General features: G+C 41.3%; 1 protein-coding gene across 6 annotated transcripts in view; it reads left to right on the plus strand.

The window, feature by feature from the left end:
- Positions 1-21,772, plus strand: part of KIAA0232 — a 55,427-nt gene that overhangs the window by 12,085 nt on the left and 21,570 nt on the right. For 4 of the 6 annotated variants that reach the window (XM_081872591.1, XM_081872590.1, XM_081872593.1 and 1 more), the window contains 2 exons: positions 8,131-8,640; positions 20,178-20,315. In XM_081872591.1, coding sequence (XP_081728717.1) covers positions 8,410-8,640; positions 20,178-20,315 — 369 coding nt within the window. In that variant the 5' untranslated portion in view covers positions 8,131-8,409. The remainder of the gene's footprint in view (positions 1-8,130; positions 8,641-20,177; positions 20,316-21,772) is intronic. The other 2 variants (XM_081872594.1, XM_081872595.1) reach the window with 1 other exon arrangement.

A 21,772-nucleotide genomic window follows, 5' to 3' on the forward strand; every position in this document is an offset into this window, starting at 1 on the left:
ATAGCTGATGTGGCTTCAGTCATGAACTTGCAATGCGCCCCAATTCTAGAAGTAGAAGCAACTTGACTACATAGCAACCTGAAGGCCCTAATGTTGCCACTCTGATTCCCTATTTTATCTAGCTCATATTTGTGTTCTGCCATCCTCCTTCCAATATGCGTTTGGCCTTAACTATGTCCCTTGGAGGCTGCACACAATGTCTTTTCCTTGTATTCCTAATTCAAGCAGCCCTCTGTGCATTAGTCACAGGTAGCTCCTACTCAGCTGGTTGCTCAATGACAGCATGTTTCTCAGTTTGCTTTTTTTCTCGTGTGTGCGCTTGTGGCTCATCTGAGCAGCTAATTCCACCACAGAAAATAGTAATTGGTTAGTGATGTGATTTAACTTTTATATTGATCTCTCTGACACTCAGCAATTAGCACAATGAATATAACTTGAGAATATGGCCTTGTGTGAGATCTCTAAAATGGGTTTGCACCAAATCTAGAACGCTTCCTCACTGAAAACCAGAGAAGGTTGATTTCTGTACTGGCAAGCAGTGTTAGAAATCCCTCCAGTCGACAACGGCATTTTGTGACTGACGCATGTCCAATTGTCACCCTATGGAGATCTCTGGATCCCTCGTTGGCGACTGACATCTCCATCTGGCTGGCCTGTCCAGCTTTCTTAAGTAGGAGAGCTTATTTATTGCATGTATGTCCCATATTTTCTTCAAGGAATACATGGTTCACCCCCCTCATCAGTTAATACCTACAACGACCCTGTGAGGTAGGTTAAGAGACTGTGACTGGCCCAGGGTCACCCAGTGAGCTTCATAACTGAGTGGAGATTTGAACCCTGATTTCCCAGGTCCTAGTTCAACAATCTAACCACTACATCCCAAATGCTTCCTAGAGTACTTCTGTTGTGGGGCAGCCCTATAAATTAAGTAGGTAAATAAATAAATAAATATGGGGAAATCAAAATGTCACTTAGAGAAGGATCTGAAATTGCTCTCTCCTTCAAGTTTCTGTTCAATGCTTGGTAGTGGAAAAAAATCGGGATGTTCCTTTTGGGTGTTAACCAAGAGAGCAGGCACAGTTTGCATTGAAACCACTACTAACAACTACTAAACTAAGGTGGAAGCTTCTTTCTCCTGTGAAAATGCTGATTGTAGTTCTCATTCACACACTCTGAAAAATCTTTAAGAGCTATGTGGAGCATAATCATTTTGTGTCTGGAACCTTTATAGAACTTTATACACACAGGTCCCGCTTATCAAACGCAGTGCGTTCCCTGGAAATCATTTGTTAGGTGAGCGTTTGCAAAGTGATTCTACAATTTCCATTGATTGCTATGGGGACATTTCTGATCCATTATTTCTCCAATCTTCCCCCTCTTCCATGGTTTCTTCCTGAAATGGCTGTAGCAAACCAGCAGAACTGATTTGTCCGATCTCTCTTGCTCTCTGATTTGTCTGGTCTTATCTTCCTTACTCCCTCCTTGCATGGTTCCTGCCTGAAAATGGCTGCCTCTGACCAGCGTTCAAAATTCACCAGGCACATTTTGCACCTGGCTATCAGCCACTTGTGATCAAGTGAAGATGGCACCTGAAGCAGTGTTAGAAACTCAGATATATAAGCTGGATGCCAAATGGGTCCTTAATCCAAGGCTGCAGTCACCAAGACGGAATATCTGGTTGTCATTTTTGGCCAAGATGGCCTTAAAATCTTACTTTTCAAATGATGGACTAACTGTGATTTCTTCTTTAAGTTCTCAAAGCTCTTAACCTAGCTCAAGGTTGTCATCTGAACTAGCCAGATGCTTAACTGATAATCACAGGCAGTCAATCGTTTGAAAAATAAGACCTTAGAGCCATCTTGTCCCAAAATGGCAACTAGACATTTCATTTTGGCAACTGTAACCCTGGTTTAAGGAGCCATTTGGCACTTAGCTTATATATTTGAGTTTCTAACACAGATCTGGAGGTGCACCAAATGGCTCCTTAAACCAGGGTTACACTTGCCAGAACAGAATGCCTAGTTGCCATTTTTCTGCCAGACAGTTGGACTTTTTGGTTCCTGGTATCTGGAAGACAAACACAAAGAAGGAAGGAAGTGGGCAAACTCTTAATTGTTTGTATATCTGAATCTGTGGTGTGTATAGTGAGCTTTGGGCATAATTCTTTATGTTTTGGTAAATGATTTTTCACATAAGAAGTGAGTGGATAGTTGGGACCCGTGCATAGCTGCCTGCAACCAGTTATTGAACAGGAAACTCTGATACAATGCCTTTCTACTTATGGACAAAGCTGCCAGCTTTGAGTGCATGGTTTTCAGGACCACATTTAGCTAGAATTGCAATGTTGCCTAGCGCAAGAGCTTATTTTTCCAATATTGTGTAAAAAAAAGTGTATCAATACATTAGGTTAGGCTATTGAGTACCCTGTGATATGGAGCATGGATAAAATTAGATTAAATTACTCCTTTTCTCATTCTAAGAGTTCAGTCTAGGTAAGTTAGCCCTGTTTTTGCTGGAGTGGAATTTATTTGTTCATAAATATGTGGTTTGGGCTGTAGAACTTTAATCCTACTTGTACAAATAATTGTTATTTGCATTACTGGCTTAGTTTATGAGAATGTAACTTAGAAGCAATTATTATTAAATTTATTTTAGAATGTTTTAAGTAAATACGCTTTGCACTGGGCTGAAACCTACTTGGCAAGATTGTTGTAAATGTGCATTTACATAGGAGCCAGTTCCAGGGGACCGTGGGTGCTTGGGCACCCACAGTGTCAGTGGAAAGAGCCAGCAGGCAGCAGTTCAGCTCCTCCCTCCACAGCCAGAGAGTGAGGCACCCCCTTTCTGCAGGGGTGAGGCTCAGGTGCAGTGTTTCTCTGCCTCTGTGTACAAGCCCCTCCCCATGTAAAAGGATGACTTGCTAGCTGCAGATAGGAGGAGGAGGAAGAGACATCACTGCCGGCTGCCACAGTGCAGATGTGCCATGACATATGCACACGCCTGCACATAGTACATTTGATATCATGCACTATGTGCAGGTGTGTGCATGTGACATCACATGTCCATGTTGTGGTGGTGGGAACCCACAACCCTGAGGGCAAGATGGCACCCATGTGTATTTACTGTAGTCCATTATGAGTCCTTGAGATAGGGTAGAAATAATTGGGAAATATTAGTTATATCACCAATGTAAGTAAGCAAACAGTATATTTGTTAGAGAACAAATGTTGGTACAGATGCTACTAACTAGGTTTTGGTATTCTCAAGATCAGCGGTGAGGAGCCTCTGGACCGTGGGCCTAATTAGGTCCTCCCATTTCGTTCAGGAGGCTGTTTTGACCATGCCGTGTCCACCTGGCCTACACCTGATGTCACAGATGACCTGACTTTAAATGACCTGAGGCTTCTTCTAGTAGAGCCCAAAATATATGTTTATTTCTTGCCCCCTACTCACCTGAAGAAATCTTTAGAAGCCATTTATCAAACATTTTAGACCAAGATCTTCTAGGCTGGCACCGCCTCAAAATATTTTAACACCCATTAATTACCAGGAAGATAGGAAATGTGTTCTTTATGCTAGTTTTCAAGCCCGGCTTGAACATAAGAGGCTATGCTTTTTACTTCAGCACCCCACATCTGTGCTCAGGAACTTTCCTGCAGACTTCTTCCCCTGCTTTTCCTTCTCCCTTTTCCTGCCAGAAAAGGGACATTCAACTTCAACACACTGAACCTGGACAGGTATTATGTCTCCTTTCTCTAGCAAACTACTGCAGAAATGAATCTTTGACTTTCAGCCATTAACCCAAAGTCTGTCACCTGCTTTTTCCCATTTTTGGCCTAAAAACTTTTCCAAAGCTCCACTGCCTAAACCTTCCTTATTCCTCCAGCAGCCGCTTCTTCTCTCCCTACTGCTAAACTCTCCTGGTACCAGCTTCATTCCCTCAGCCAATTTCCCCTCTTTTGTAGTGTACCCTTTGTATATTCAGACATGCTTTAGGAACAAGACTTCTAAACTAAGCCCTTTGTTAGTGTGCTGCCCATTGATTTTGTTCAATATATTTAGTAAATATGCTAATTTCCCTTAGAGACAACATGTTAATTCCCTTTTTGATGGATTAAAATGACTTCCATGTTATTTATGTGTTAACTCTTGGGTCTGGAGCACATCCAGGTCTCAACATAAAAAGAACAACAAGGGGGTGTCCAGATTGCATGTGAGATGTTTTTATTGCTTTGATATATTTTTTATGATATAGAGGCATGCAACTATTTTTATAAATAAATGAACCTGTTCACTTCATCGCAGGGAGCTATGCATCACAGAGAGCTATTCAAACTCCAGCAATCCTCTGCCTGGGCAAACATGGATCACTTTCTGTTATTGTGACATCAGGAGATCATTGTGTGGGAGATAATGATCTGGCCGACTCACCAAGTCTAATTCCCCACCCTTGTGCCAGATAGATGTAAAATAAAATACTAAAAGCTGCTTTATACAGTTTACCACTAGCCCTGACTTTCTCTGCTTATGTCTTCTTTCTATAAGGAAACCCTTTACTAAAAGAATATATATATATATATATTTGCCACAAAATTTATACAGATTTTGTGGACAAAAAGGAAAAGTTATTTTCTTACTCTTGTGAAGCCATGTAAGTAAGATGGCATTACTTATTCTCTTCCTCCATTAGATCTACTGCCATATAACTTTCACAGGCTTGTAGGAGATGGAGTCAAAGGCAAATCTGTGTGGATCACAAGAAAAGTGGATTCCTCTGTGAAACGCTGCACAATTCAGCCCCAGTGCCCTCAAGCTAGCAGTCACCATGCGCCCTGCAGCTGTCCTTTTTCCTTTGCTGTTGAGAGATGGAAACGGGGAAAGGACAGCTGTAGAGCACATGGCTGAGCACATAGGCAGCTGTTGGCCTCTGAAGGACATGGAGATCATGCCTTTTAGCCTTAACCTAAATGGACCAATTGACTAGCAGGTGCCTTAGTACCAGACCATGTACTTTGCAGCTGTCCTTTCCCCACACTCCTGTTGAGAGATGATAGGGAAAACTGCTAGTGTAGCACGGCACTTGAGCAACTACTAGGCTTCGTCTCTCTCTGTAGGCTAGAATCACTTGGCCAGGGGGGCCAGGGACAGTGGTCGGCTATCCAAGCATCCTGCCATGACCCTTAGCTTGTAGGCACAGCAGGGCATCCCAAGCTGTTGCTAGCATCTGTATTCTCCCTTTCTGTTCTTTTTCTAGAGGATCAGAGGAAGAAATTGTGGTTGGGGAGCTGTACACAAGACTATATGTTCTTTTCAGAGAACAGTAGTTTAAAGGGTAGAAGAAAGAAGGAGAGAGTTCCTGTGTGTACTCTGCACACTGGAGCCCTTTTAAGAAGACGTCTGCATTCTAGAGTTGGGGCTCAGGGATTTTTCTTTCCCACTGCAGGAAAGTTTGTGGATTCATGTGGCATCTGGGGGCAAATATGTGCCATAGAACCTCAAATAAACTTTTAGTCTATTCTGTGGGTGAGTGGGAAAATTGAAATAATTAAATATAGTTTATTTTTAAGCAATGGTGTGACTTTTCTAAAAGATTTTGAATTAGACAATTTTCTATATAATATTAGACTTAACTGTTTCAATGTTTGTCTGACTGGATTACTTGATGTATACAAAAGTATACATCATTCCAGCTAAAGCTTTTATTGCTAGTATTAACACATTTGTTTAATTATCTACATGAGCCGACAAATTCCTGTTTTGTTGTCCAAAGCCAAAAAAAACCCTTTGTCTCAAGAAAGCCAATGGTGAGACTTCTTCACCAATCTCAAGAACCTTTAATTGCTCTTAGAGTATTTTTAATGCCTTCCGTTCTTTCTCCTTAACAAATTCCTTTTTCATTTTTTATATAATGTTGCCTCTCATTTTTTTTGTTTTCTGGCTTCTAAAGCCTGAAGCAGATTTAAAGGTTTCTCATATTGTGCTCCTGAAATGATATTAATTTGAAAAAACAACACAATCTATCTACTGTATTTGTGTCTCCTAGAAGTGACTGTTTTTATATCCATATCGTATCAACTTGTTCTATTACTCTCATCTTACTGTATAATGGAGCAAGAGCTGATCATAGAATCACAGAATCATACAATTGTAGAGTTGTAAAAGGTGAAAGATTTGTACGATCTGAGGAGAAGCCTTCATCTGTGATGATGAAAAATGAAAATTTTTGAAGGAAATAAAAATAGATATAAAATTAAGAAATGTAATAAAGTACCTAGGAATAAATATAACAAGAAATTTAGAACAAGAGAATTTTAACAAATTAAATAGGGAAATTAAAGAAAAGCTTGAGGAATATAAGAAAATTAAGCTTTCATGGTTTGGAAGCATAGTGATAAAAAAAATGTAGACAAAATTTTCCTTTTAATTATTTGGAATGTTGCCAGTTAAGATATCAGAGACAGAGACAAAGTGTTGGCAAAGTATGATTAATTAATTTTGTAATGGGGATAAGGAGACAGCAGGGCAGATAAACAGTCAAAGCTGAGGAGAAACACACTTTGAAAATGTTGTCTATAAGGATAAAAGAAAATTATTATAAATTAATTTGGAGATGTTATTTAACACCAGTCAGATTAAATCAAATAAACAAGGAATATTCAGTGTTATGTTAGAGGGGATGCCAGGACTTATGTTCACATGTGGTGGGGGTGCAAATATGTACAATTTTTTGGCAAAAGGTGTGTAAGGACATAACAGAAATCACTGGGTTAAAGCTGACCGAAAGTCCCAAGGTAGCATTATTATCAGTTTACGATGGGGTGGAAGATACAAATTTATTGACAGCTGCACAAGTTATTATTGCTAGGACGTGGAAGGGGAAGGTGATGATAAAATGGAAGAATAGTATAAAGAGGTGTGGGATATAGGTATTAATGATAAATTAACATGCACTATTAAGGTAAGATGGGGAATATGCAGGAGAAATGATTTTGAGGAGCTATGGAAGGTATTTGTAGAATTTGTACTGTTAAAATGCAATGGGGTCAAACCATTGCAAGAGGTGTTGAAATTTTGGGAGGTTGGGTACTTACAATGGATGGTCTCGGGGGTGGGGTGCACATTTTTATTGTTATTAATTAATTAATTAATTATTATTATTATTATTATTACCTTGTCAAAATAAAAAATAAAATTATATATAAAAAGAATTGTAGAGTTGGAAGGGACCCTGCAGATTACGGTATCTATTCAGCCCCCTGCAGTGCAGGAATAGGCAGCTGTCCTGTATGGGGATAGAACCTGCGACCTTGGTATGATCAGCACCAAGTGAGCCATCAAAATGTGTGATATATTTCTTATTTTAATATTGTAGTCTGTTGCCTTAAGTACTACAGGTGTTGCAAGGAACAAACCAGTCCTTTGAATTCAATGTACTGCAGAATTCTCCATGTAAATATTTTATTATTGCCCACTTATGACTGCCCAAGTATTTCCAGAAGCAAGTTAATAATAAAAATTTTAACAAAACTGAATAGCAGGAAAAACCATAATTACCAAAACAGATATGCTAATTTAATAATGTATGGCAAGCTTGGCTCTTGTGGGATTGGAATCCAGTAAAAGGGAAGGTTAAAAATGAATTACAAAATCACTCAAAGTTTGTTGTTGTTGTTTAGTCGTTTAGTCGTGTCCAACTCTTCGTGACCCCATGGACCAGAGCACACCAGGCTCAAAGTTTACCACTCAAAGACTCAAAGTTTACCACTCCTTTTTTAGAGCAGGAAAGTAGTGCTCAGAGGTTGAGTAAATTTTACAGGTGGATCACATGTCAAAATATTTAATTGCCCCTGAGCAAAGAATTGCTTTTATCAAGCTCAAAGGAAGATTTGCCTAGAGCAAGGGAAAGGGAGACAAGGTTCCCCTTTCTCAGCTGAAAGTGCTCCCCAAAACTTTCTCTTTTTAGTTTTCAAGCCTATAATGTTCACTTCAGTTCAGTTCCTTTTTATAACAAACCTTTGTTTTTTTCATAAGTGTACATTTCTGTTCCCTTTATACATTCATGTATTTTGCTTAAATTGTGATTTTTTTTCTTCATATGCATCACAGCCTCTTTTTTCCTCTTATTTATAGGTCCTGCTGGGGATTTACATCTGGCGTCAATGTGAAATTAAGGTAGAAAAATGCACATAAACATGTGTTTCCTGTTAAGATTTAGTGTACTCAGTGGTTATGCCTGAAGAGTGGGTCTTGTCTTTAGACTGATAACTGCCAGGAAATATAAATGATTATCCTAGAAGTCAAGCTTCTCTCCTCCTTGCTGGAGTGAAAAAAATAACCATCTCCAGGTTCCTACGGAATATCATCTACAGAAAATGCATCACGTCCTAAGGATGACAGTCACCTAGATTCATGCACCCAATCTATACAGTTGTTGTGGATGGTTTGCCATCTGAAAGCTCCTCAAGCTCCTGTCTGGGCTCTGTACCTGTTTCTGAAATGTCTCTGCTTCATGCTTTGGGCCCCGTGCAGACCTGGCTGGGACAAGAGCTAGAAAAATGTGGCATTGATGCCATGATTTATACTCGCTATGTCCTCAGTCTTCTACTGCATGATAGTTATGACTACGACCTGCAGGAACAGGTATTTGCATATTTTGGATATTGTTTGAGTGAAAAACGAATGCATGTTTTCATTGTGTGACACGTGTTTGAAATTCTAAATGTGTTAACTGATTTCGGATTCCCATTTGAATGGCAAATATTGGGTACAGAGTGGTTACACTAGACTTGACGGTTGATTGACTGACAACCCAAATCTTACAGATGGAGGAGGGATAAGAAAGGGCAGATTTTAACAATTCTGAACAACCTTTTTTTTTAACCAAGGCTGTCCCTGATCTGGAACCACATATCCCTGTCTCTGTAGTAGCAGAGGTGCTTCTCAAGCTCTCCCCACCTTGACTGCATAGGCACATTACAAATGCACCCCCTAAAAAAAAAATCTGCAAAGGTTGGATCATCTGCTTAAGTCCTAATTGATAGATGAAGCTTTGGGCATCAGCCTTTAGGTGCTGTCTACAAAGGCTGGAGCTTGTTTGTTTTTTACTCAAATCCTTGTTGCCTAGTCCCTTCCTTAATTTCCTTTTGTGTCCCAATTCGCTTCCCCTTTTTTCTTTTCATATTTATTATTTTCAAATTTAGACATTAAGCCATGTTTAAACTTTCTTAGTTGCTGTTTGGCATGCGGTGTTCATTGAATTTGTGGGGTTAGAGCTGTCCAGAGAAGGCTCATTGTTACTTGCAGCTTTAATTTGCCGCTTTTTGAAAATTGACTTGTATATTCCTTGAACCCATTACTTGGCAGTCAGTGGAAGAATATAGGAGATATTCTTCTACATAACCCAATTGCATGTACAAACTTAAACTTGTTCTGCAACTTGAAAAAGGAGAACTTACAAGGGCATTACATGAGCAATGGTGATGATGGAAAGGAAGAGGGGACATCCTGGGCAGCAGGATTTAAATGCTCCTGCAATGGCACCAGCAAATGCAGCAGGAATAGCAGGCAGACATTACTAACATGGCAGTCAGTTGGTGCAGGCCATACTGTTCCGAAATAGAACTTTTACCTGTTTGGCCAGGATTGTGCCAGTCTATTTACCAGAAAAGAGGCCCTGGATAACAGCTTGGCTGGCAGTTGTTTTGGCACAATCCGTATGCCGTTCTTTCCTCATGCCTTTTATTTGTTCCTTAAGACTGGTGCTGTATGTTGCTAGCCTCAAGTAAAATGTTGGCACTGTTTTACCAAATAGATCACAATTTCTTCCTTCATCTGTGGTGTGGGAGATACCAGCAGTGGCAGCAAATGGACACTTGACAGGCCAGAGCCAGAACGTAGGCAAGTGTGGCATATTCAGTATGGGAGTAATAGTCGCCTATGTTAGTAGTTATTGTGTGTGTGTGTGTGTGTGTGTGTGTGTGAATTATAATGCATTTTGAAAATGTGATTTATAAATGGTCTCCAGTTAGATGATGAGAATGTGTCTGGTTGTCCGTTTTCTACCTGAACAAAGCATAAATCTTAAGAGGTTTGCACACAGGAGTATGAACCACAAGGTTCCACTATTGGTCTAGGAGCTGGCACCTAGTCTCTCAACTCTGCAAGCTTGTATTTGCAGAGCCTGGTGCTCAAAAGTTATATAGGTCTCCTACAGTGGAGCTTAATAACATTAAAGGAAAACAAAAGTTAAGGCCATTGCCGTGACCTCTGAGCTAGGACTTGTGTTGCTTTGCTCAGGACCAACATGGCAAAGTTGACAGACTAAGGTGCTTGAGGAACACTTTTTCCAACCTCGTCTCCATGCCTCTGGGTCCCCTGTATTGCACCTGGATAGCATAAACACTCCTGTAGAGTTGAGAGAGACTGAACACTAACAACTAGACCCCATCCAGTCTCACTCTTGCGTGCAAACCTCTTAAGACCTATGGTTTGTTAAGGTATCCACTTTCTTTCACCTGGTTAAAACTTTCTCAAAACTATTAAATTGTTTTTATCATCTGTTGCTATTTTACTGATTTTTTGTTTGTCAAAAAAATCTATTTTAATATGTTTATGCTATACTGTTTTTGTAGTATATTTCAAAACCAAAAGTAACAGGTTTCCAGAGTGGGAAAGATGTTGCGGGACTAAAACTTGCATTTTGCCTGACTGTTGGCCAGTTCTTTTTAATTATAGTTTTTTTTACCACAATTTGCAAAAGACAGCGAGAAAAACAATAATATACTGGAAAGCCATTCTAAGTTCCTTATTTAAAACAAATTAAATTTCTCCATTGATCAAATATATTTCTGTTTATTTAAATTCACCCCACGTGTAATCCTTGTAGAATCATAGAATTGTAGTGTTGGAAGGAACCCCAAGGGTCATCTAGTCCAGCCCCCTGCAGTGCAGGCATCTCAACTAGATCACGCATTTCAGATGGCCATACAACCTCTGCTTAAAAACCTCCGAGGAAAGAGAGTCCACCACCTCTCATAGGAGTCTGTTCCACTGTCAAACAGCTCTTACAGCCAGAAAGCTTTTCCTGTTTTAGTCAGAATCTCCTTTCTTGTAACTTGAATCCATTGGAGAAAACAAGCTTGCTTCATTCTCTGTGTGATAGCCCTATATATATTTGAAGATGGCTATAATATAATATGGGGACACGGGTGGCGCTGTGGGTTAAACCACAGAGCCTAGGGCTTGCTGATCAGAAGGTTGGCAGTTCGAATCCCCGCGACAGGGTGAGCTCCCGTTGCTTGGTCCCAGCTCCTGCCAACCTAACAGTTCGAAAGCACATCAAAGTGCAAGTAGATAAATAGGTACTGCTCTGGCGGGAAGGCAAATGGCATTTCCGTGCACTGCTCTCGTTCGCCAGAAGTGGCTTGGTCATGCTGGCCACATGACCCGGAAGCTGCCTGCGGACCAGTGCCGGCTCCCTTGGCCTATTCCTCAAACAACAGTCTAAATGCCGCCCTGATAACACTGGGATTGCCCTTCTCCCCATTCCTCTAGAAACATTTTTGTGTTATGGAGTATGCCACTCCTCTACTTTTTGTCCATGGCACAGCTCCTTTTAGTGGCAGATAGCCACAGTTTTTTCATCCCAGAATATAATTAGGTATTCTAATCTAGCATCATTCCATGGGGATATCTGGGAAGAAAATGCGGCAGCCACCAATGGAGTCCCTGGTGGCAGAGTTGGAGTGTAGAGGTCCCAGTAGGGATGTAAGTGGGAACAGGGATAGAATGGAAGACTCAGGGAAGTTTGTAAAACTAAAGATGTGGTAGATACGTGTGTGAATGTTGTGAAAGGGGATGGGATTGCAGTGTAGTAAACGGAGAAGGGGTATCATGTATTTTGAGCAATAAGAGGGGCAAATCTCTTTCACTTTGAAGTTTTTGATAGAGGGCTAATATGTGACAAGAAGGTTCAGAGAGAAGCCTACAACTATTTGGACTAGAGTGAAGAGGATAGGATGAATTCTTGCTTTGCATTATGTAGATAGAAGCACTTTAACACAAATAGAATCTTCTGCTTTTTGTTCATCATGTTTAGTGATCAAAGATGAGGCTTATGCCTGTTTAACTGGGTGAATGTTGATGCCAGTGGATACAGACAGCAATTTGGGATGTAAGACGATCGTGTTCTTGTATACAAAGTTTGAGGTGGCAGTTAGATGTAAGTAAGTAAAAAGATGGCAGTTAGTAAAAAAACCAGATGGGCAGCCATATGTGGAATGGGATGGAAGAAGGATCATAGGTAGAAAAGAAGAGCTGTGTGCCATCATCATATAGATAACCTCATAGAATTGAGTTGGAAGGGACCACAAGAGCCATCTAGTTCAAACCCTTGCAATGCAGGAATCTTTTACCCAACATGGGAATCGAACCCATGACCCTGAGATTAAGAGTCCCTGAAAAACCATAAAATTTGAAGGTATTCATAGACTGTGCCAAGAGAAACTTCCTCCCACAGGGAAGACTTCGATCAAGCACTGCCTTGAGGAGAGCCAGCTGAGAACAATACGTTAAAAAAAAAGGAATGAAGGAAGTTGCAGTGGAGAAAGTGGTTGATGGTGTAGAAGACAGCAGAGAAGTTGAGGAGCATACATACAGTGTACCATATCAGTGGAGAGCAACCAGAAGTTGAGATAACTGTTCAGAGGGAAGGAGGGAAATTAGACAGTAGGTAGAGGAGCAGAATGAGTCAGAAGAGGGTATGGCAGCTAGTGGTGTGTATGAATGTGGTGAGGGAGGAACTTAAATAGACTGAAATGTTGGTGTGGAAGATAATGTCAGAGGGGATGACAACCTTTGGTATGCTGTGATGTGCATACTAAGTGCATTGAGGCAGAAATTTTTCATATCTTCCATGACTTTGATGCTGCTGTTGATGAGTACAGATTATAGATGTATCCAGCACATATTTGAATCAAAGTACTTTCAGATGAGTTTCAGCTGTTGGGGTGTAGACAAGATTCTTCGACCAGTTTATTGTATGCTTGATCTTTCCCCCTTGTTTTATATCAAGAAGGGAGGGATTGGCCAGCTAGGTCAAAGACGAGACGAATGCCTCACTTTGTGGAGGAGTGCTTCAGTCTTTGAAGGAAGTAACTATAAAGCTGCACCTAAAGAAGCTTTTGTGGATCAAGAAGTTAACAACCACCAGCCAATTTCTAGTACAGTGGTACCTTGGGTTACAGACGCTTCAGGTTACAGACTCCACTAACCCAGAAATAGTACCTCGGGTTAAGAACTTTGCTTCATGATGAGAACAGAAATCGTGCGGCGGCGGCAGCAGGAGGCCCCATTAGCTAAAGTGGTACCTCAGGTTAAGAACAGTTTCAGGTTAAGAACAGACCTCCAGAACGAATTAAGTACTTAACCTGAGGTACCACTGTATTCCTTTCCTGAGCAAGGTTGTTATGGAGTTCCAGATACTCTTGGATGAGACTGGTGACCTGAAATCTGATTGAAATGAATTCAGATAGTTTTGGCACAAACACCACTTGCTTTGTCTTGATGGTTGACTAATGCTGAGAAACAAACAAGGAGAGTGTGTGACCATGCTTATTCTCCTGTACCTCTGAGCCACTTTCGGTACAGTACCTTGGTTATCAAACGCCTTCGTACTCAGATGTTTTGGCTCCTGGACGCCGCAAACCCAGAAGTTAATGTTCCAGTTTGCGAATATTTTTTGGCAGCCAAATGTCCAACGTTGCTTCCATGGCTTCCAATTGAGTGCAGGAAGTTTCTGCAGCCAATCGGAAGCCGCGCCTTGGCTTTCAAACCATTTCAGGAGTCAAACGGACTCCCGGAACGGATTATGTTTGACAACCAAGGTACAACTGTACAGTTAAACATAGTATCCTTCTGAAAGCCTGTTTGTGCTGGGAATTGGGGGCAATGTATTATGGTTGTTCCATTCTTCCCTGGGTGGTCAATTCTAAGCAGTGGTGCTAGGGAAGTACTGTTAACCTCCATGGCTTCTATGCTGTGGAGCTCCGCTGGGTTCTCCCTACTGGGGTGGGAAAGCTGAAAAACAAATTACATCTGGCAACCAATGTGCTGCTTTGGTTTCAGATAGTAAGTACATGGGTAGACGAGTCTAAGAAGCCCGGGACACAAATGTTCACGACCCTCTAGCAGGTAAGGTGGCTCATTTGCCAGAAGTAATGAATTTTGCATTAGCTCTCAAAACTTATATTCAATTTTGACCAAACTAAGCCTCCTAAAGCAAAATAGACATCAGGATTACCCCCCCCCCCAATCGTAGAATTGTAGAGTTGGAAGGGACCTCAAGGATCATCAAGCCCATGTCCTGCAAATACAGTGGTACCTCGGGCTAAGTACTTAATTCGTTCCGGAGGTCCGTTCTTAACCTGAAACTGTTCTTAACCTGAAGCACCACTTTAGCTAATGGGGCCTCCCGCTGCCGCCACGCCACCAGAGCCCAATTTCTGTTCTCATCCTGAAGCAAAGTTCTTAACCTGAAGCACTATTTCTGGGTTAGCAGAGTCTGTAACCTGAAGTGTATGTAACCCGAGGTACCACTGTATGACTATAAAATCTTCATCACCCTCTTACTCAGTTTAACAGCATCAAAGATGAACAAAAAGCTCAGTAAGTTTTCCTGGACGCTCATTTTACACCATTCTCTTGGCTAGCAACTGGAACAACTGTTGCTTGTTTTCATTAACACGTATGAATTGCTTAAATTGCATTGGAATTGTAGTGTTTTTGACTTGAATACTGAAGTCACTTCCTCTTGATTCTCAAGTATCTGCCTTCACACTGTTACTAGAGTATCAAACACCATATCTAGTCGTGAAATATCCTTCAGTGGATTATTGAAATATGATTTAAAAACACTTTCATAGTATTCTGAAAATGTTTTGACATTGCCCAGATTATGTTTGTGGATTACAGCTGCTCCATCAAATATTTTAACTGTTAGATTTGGTTTGCTGTGATTAAAGTTGTCATCACATTTTGATTGAATACAGTCTATAATTTCAGACTTGTTGGTTGGTTTTTGGAGTTTTCCATCATCTGAAATGGAGAGTGGGTACAATTGCTTTTCATAGGAAAAGAAAGCGTCAATGTCACCATCCCGTACTTCAGATGTGGCATATGCTTTGCAGAACCAGTTGGAGTCTTTTAGCAAGTTAGTAATCTTGGACTCTGTTTTACTGGTGCTTTTTGTTCTATTAAAAATGTGAAGGTTGCTCCTTGGAATAACTTCATGAATTGTATTTTGAACTTGATCAAGACGAGGCATGACATATTCTTCACACTTTTTCAGTCCTATTGTAAATGCCTCTGTAACACACTTGACAGCTTCGACACTTAGAATTACTTTTGAGCCCCCAATTGACATCAAATCAGTTTCTTCAAATGGATTTCCTTGTTCAGTTAAGATGTTGATCATTTCTTTGACATGGACTTAAGAACCTTTTCTCAAATCATCCCTGACCACTGGTCCTGCTAGCTAGGGATCATGGGAGTTATAGGCCAAAAACATCTGGAGGGCCAAGTTTGAGGAAGCCTGGGTTAGCACGCACACGCATACACACACACATATACATACATCATAGAACAGCAGGGCAGTGTATAATGAGAAAAAGCAACACTCCATTAAAAAGAGTACACAATAATCATTATAGTGTTTTAAACAGCTGCATAGTTCTGTTGGCATAAAAAGTCTTCAAGGGTGGAAGAGTGTTCTGCAGTATGTGACTGGCAACACTAAATGCCCCCATTCTAGCTGAGGACAGTCAGACCTCGGTAACATGAGAACGACTAGCAGTGCATCTATAGATGATCTCAGTGATCCAGATGGGGTATAAACACTCAGCTGCTTATGGTGCTGTGAACCCAAGTTGTTCAGGGCTTTGTATATCAACACCAAGTGCCTTGACCTTGACAGATTAGAGAACTGGGCCAAAACAAACAAGATGAATTTTAACAGGGAGAAATGTAAAGTATTGCACTTGGGCAAAAAAAATGAGAGGCACAAATACAAGGTGGGTGACACCTGGCTTGAGAGCAGTACATGTGAAAAGGATCTTGGAGTCTTGGTTGACCACAAACTTGACATGAGCCAACAGTGTGACGCGGCAGCTAAAAAAGCCAATGCAATTCTGGGCTGCATCAATAGGAGTATAGCATCTAGATCAAGGGAAGTAATAGTGCCACTGTATTCTGCTCTGGTCAGACCTCACCTGGAGTACTGTGTCCAGTTCTGGGCACCACAGTTCAAGAAGGACACTGACAAACTGGAACGTGTCCAGAGGAGGGCAACCAAAATGGTCAAAGGCCTGGAAACGATGCCTTATGAGGAACGGGTAAGGGAGCTGGGCATGTTTAGCCTGGAGAAGAGGAGGTTAAGGGGGGATATGATAGCCATGTTCAAATATATAAAAGGATGTCCCATAGAGGAGGGAGAAAGGTTGTTTTCTGCTGCTCCAGAGAAGCAGACACGGAGCAATGGTTCCAAACTACAAGAAAGAAGATTCCACCTAAACATTAGGAAGAACTTCCTGACAGTAAGAGCTGTTTGACAGTGGAATTTGCTGCCAAGGAGTGTGGTGGAGTCTCCTTCTTTGGAGGTCTTTAAGCAGAGGCTTGACAACCATATGTCAGGAGTGCTCTGATGGTGTTTCCTGCTTGGCAGGGGGTTGGACTCGATGGCCCTTGTGGTCTCTTCCAACTCTATGATTCTATGAATCTGGCCCAGTAGCATTTGGGCAGCAGTGCAAATGCTGACTGCCTTCCCCCATCAGCGTTCTGCAATAGCTGGAATTTTTAGACCAGGCCCAAGAACATAGAGCACATTGCAGCAATCCAATCTAGTCCTGAGGTTAAATAACATTGGGGACAAAATTGTGCCATGTAAAACCCCACAGCACAAGTTGCAGGCAGGGTTCAAAATTAGCAGGGCGCCAGGTGCATTTTGTGCCTAAATTCTCCATTTGCGAGCTCAGAAAGTCTGGGTGCCATTTTTGTGTCTGCTGACACTCAAGGACTACTGAAATGTATGTGCTCAAAGTATATGTTAAGGATAGACAATACGTTAAGGCGTTTAACAATAAAGAGTAGAATGTTTGAAAACTGAAGTATGGTACCAATATTTTTATTGTCAACGCCAAATTAAAATGTATTAACAATTTCTGCTAAAAATGAGATATTGACAATGTGTCACTTATGTGAATTGCGTATTAATTCATACTTAACAAAATAATAACAAAAAATGGTTGTCAACATACACACCCCACTGATGACTAGACATTCTGTTTTGGTGCCCACAGCCCAGCTCCCAAAAGCCATTTGACTCCTAGCTTTTCTATACCAGTTTCTAACGCTGGTGCCAGGGGGTCAAAGAGCATTCCTTCCGTGTTTATTTCTGGATTTGACTGCACAAATAGGAATGGAAAAACTGTAATACAGTGCCACCAGTTCCAGTCCCACACAATGAATCTAGGAGGTTACTGTTGTCATTGGTATCAAAGTTCATAAGAGTAACAGGACCACACTCCCCTGGCCCTCTATTAATAACAAGGCTAATATACTCTTGAAACCTGGCCTGTATCCAGTTTGAGGTGGATCCAGATAATCATTGTCATCTAGGAATGCTAGAATTGCTCCATAACCACCATCTTCACCACATTTCTCAAAAATAAGTGTATTGTGTCCACTGTGGGCTTTTAAAGGAGTAGCTGCCTATTTAAGGGCGGCTGGGACCTCCCCCTCATGCAGTGATGTGTTCACAACACCCTAGACCCACCCAGCCACCCCACTGTGGTTAGCTGTAGCCAGCCAGAAAGGGCATATGTCCAGAGGGCATATGCTTGGCTCTATTTCTTCAAGTATCTGTCCACATCTTCAGGCCACATCAACTGGAAATGGTCCCATAACAATGGGCCAGACACTGCCTTGGAACTCTGATTGGATTTGCTATAATAATAACATCCATGTCACTATGAAGTTTAGAGATTTTGTCCTTGAAGTATAGAATCACAGAATTGTACAGTTGGAAGGGACCAGAAGGGTCATTTAGTCAAACCCCCTGCATTGCAGGAATCTTTTGGTCAATGTGGGGCACAGACCCATGACCCTGAGATTAAGAGTCTCATCCTCTATTGACTGAGCTACATATATCAGAGATAAAGTGCCTTGCTAGTAGCTGCTAGTTACCATGTGTTCTAGGAGTCCGCCCCTTGAATTTGGGCTAACTAGTCTCTGGACTACACGGAACAACTTTGCCAGCTCACTTATCAAGGGTGTGATGGACATGGTGAATCATGACTTTGCTGCCTTCACTGCCATGTGGTAAACACGACTACAGGTGTTCAGTCAACTTTGGAGCAAGATTTCAACCACTAGCAGTTAAGTATCCATTCATGTGATGTCCAGTACTAGAGAGGACCCTTGAGAGTGAATCTATTTACATTAGATTCATATAAGGTGGTAGAAATGTTGAATCAGTAACTAGGCCCAGTAACGGACAGGATGACGGTCAATATACTGAAATTTGATTCAGATAAGACAAGAGCTGTTGGTGGGTGACTTGTCAGTACTGGTAGGCAACACTTTGAGTTGTACTTCCTTCCCATAAAGAAGCAGGTTTATCAGTTGGTGCTCTAGATCTAGCTTTGTTGCTGGAAGCACAAGTAGCCTCTGTGGCATGAGGTGCCATTTATCAGGTTGACTGTTGTGCCAGCTGCTGGGACAGAGCCTACTTTTAGTTATCTCTGCTGTGCTGGCCTAGAGATTAGACTACTGTAATGCATTATATGGGGACGCGGGTGGCTCTGTGGGTTAAACCACTGTGCCGCTTGGGCTTGTTGATTGAAAGGTCGGCAGTTTGAATCCCCGTGACGGGTTGAGCTTGGTCCCAGCTCCTGACAACCTAGCAGTTTGAAAGCACACAGTGCAAGTAGATAAATAGGTACTGCTCCAGTGGGAAGGTAAACGGTGTTTCCATGCGCTGCTCTGGTTTCACCAGAAGTGGCTTAGTCATGCTGGCCACATGACCTGGAACAACTGTCTGCTTAAGCGGACAAATGCCGGCTCCCTTGGCCTTTAAAGCGAGATGAGCGCTGCAACCCCAGAGTTGTTCGCGACTGGACTTAATTGTCAGGGGTCCCTTTACCTTTACCTTAATGCATTACAGTGGTACCTCGGGTTACATACGCTTCAGGTTACATACGCTTCAGGTTACAAACTCTGCTAACCCAGGTAAATAGTGCTTCAGGTTAAGTACTTCGCTTCAGGATGATAACAGAAATCGTGCTCTGGCGGCGCGGCAGCAGCGGGAGGCCCCATTAGCTAAAGTGGTGCTTCAGGTTAAGAACAGTTTCAGGTTAAGTACGGACCTCCGGAACGAATTAAGTACTTAACCCGAGGTACCACTGTATATGTTCGGTTGCCTTTTGAAGGCAATTGAAAAATTACATTTAGTGCAAAATCCAACTGAGTGTGCCAACTGGGACCAGGCATTGGGGGCACTGATGATACTGATCTCTGGACTAGCTCCTAATCTGTTTCTTTTTAATGCCCTTCACAGCTTACAGCCAGGGTATCTGATAGACCACCTGTCTCCTTTTGAGTCAACCTGTGTAGTTCATCTTTAGGGAACCTTCTCTTGGGTACCTCTGTTTTCACAACTATGTCAAGTAGTGACCAGGCAATGGATTTCTCTGTGGTGGCAATCCAGTTCTGGAATACTCTCCTCAGTGAGGCTTTCGTTGTGCCTGCTTTTAGGATACCTAGGTGCTTACACTCCGAGGCAATTTAGCAGAATAAGTGTTGCCTAAGTTTTTGTGCTGCTTTATCATGTGCTGTTGTAAGTGTTGCTGATGTTATTTGATGCATACATTATATTCTCTTGTGTTTTAAAATCTTTATTGTAAAGCAGTATTTGGAAAATTTAGTTGGTTGGATCTACTGTAATTAAAGCTAAGAGTCAGGAGGGCAAGTAATGGGCTCATGGAGCTCGTGTACATAGTTATTGTGCTTCTGCTCCTCACCACGGTATTTGTGCCATCCTTGTACAAAGGTCTTCAGCATCTTGCAAACAACATGGAGCCAGATACTGCTGTTAACTTTTATTCTTCGCTTTAATTTATTTTTAGGAGAATGACATCTTCCTGGGTTGGGAAAAAGGAGCTTACAAGAAATGGGGAAAGAGTAAGAAAAAATGCTCTGATCTAACACTAGAAGAAATGAAAAAACAGGCTGCTGTTCAGTGTCTTCGCTCTGCTTCTGATGAAGTAAGAATTAGCACCCTTGTTTAATTCTATGTAACTTCTCATTCTTAATGTGGTATTGGGGTGGATAAATTTTAGTTTTGTATGTTGGTAAATTTCAGTTATAGAAAGCTTCCCTTCAAAATATCCCAGTTGAATATGAAATCTTAAGTTTAATCTTTTTTAAAAAATAAGAAACTTCATTATTATTATTGCCATTTTCATACAGAATGGTTATTGACATAAGCATATACAAAACGCAATAAGAATAATGAATGTAAAAATACAAATAGAAAAATGAAATGAAAATATAGAGGTGAGGGGAAAACTGGGAAACAACTGAGAGTGCAATGCCATATATATTTATCACTTTTAAGTGGGGGTTTAGACTACATCGTTTCCCATACTTGTTGCTCTATCCAGAGACCCAGATCACTCTCCCATACTAATTGTAGCCCCTGAGAATGAACCATTAATAATGTGACCATTTGCTTTAATTTGCTTTAATTGAAAAGCCTCATAGCATAGCCTAAGACATGGGGCCCCGAGACCTCCTTGGGTCCTGGGATGATAAAGTCTGACAACTCTGCTACTCCTTCCTCCAAGACTTCCAAGTCCCGTATTTCCTTATTTATTTTTCTGCTAGATTGGCTTTGGCCTTGCCCTCTGATGACGGGTTTCATGGCATCCCATAGGCTCGAGATTTTAGTGTCCAGGATGGCATTTTATAGGAAATAAAACTTCAGCGCTTGATGAAGACTTTCTTTAGCCAATTTGTTGGTTAGTAGGAGAGAATCAAAAGTCAGCGAAATGAACTTGGGCTTAGAGAGTCCACTGCTAAAGAGATAGAATTTGGGGCATCATCTGAGACTGGGATGATTCCTATATCTGTTTTTGTCACATTATACCAGAGATCTTTGGATATGAAGATATAGTCCAAATGGGCCATACATGTACGAGTGAAATGTAAATTCCCTGTCAGTGGGGTGGCAGATCTGCCAGAGGTTGCATAAATTATTGGCATGCAAAAGTTTAGTGAAGGCTTCACCAGGCTTTAGGAAGCTAAACTTTCTCAGACCCTAGTGAGGTATCTGTCTTTTGGGTCTGCTATGGAGTCCTGAATAGTGAATGGGCATTTATTTATTTTTGCAATCATTATAGCCACACCCCTTGCTGAGGGCACAGGTTTGGTCACCTAACCATTTGCCCTTTAATAGCAGTGTAGTTGTATCAATGTAGTTGTTTTGCTGTTTTTCTTTTGGTGTGTCTCTTGTATCAAAATTATATCTGGATGTTCCTTTTTCAGGAGCGTTTCTACTCTGGAGCGCCTCAAGGCAGAGCCTAAACCTTTAGCATTTAATGAAATAACCTTTACAGTGGGTGGCACTATAACCATAGCTGAGAACAAATGGTGCTTATCCAGTATGTCAAAGGAAGAAGTAAGAACACAGCAGCATGCTTGAGGGTTGATTGCACTGTAC

Source organism: Podarcis erhardii (genome assembly GCF_964252035.2).
Source record: "Podarcis erhardii genome assembly, chromosome: 8".
NCBI lineage: Eukaryota > Metazoa > Chordata > Lepidosauria > Squamata > Lacertidae > Podarcis > Podarcis erhardii.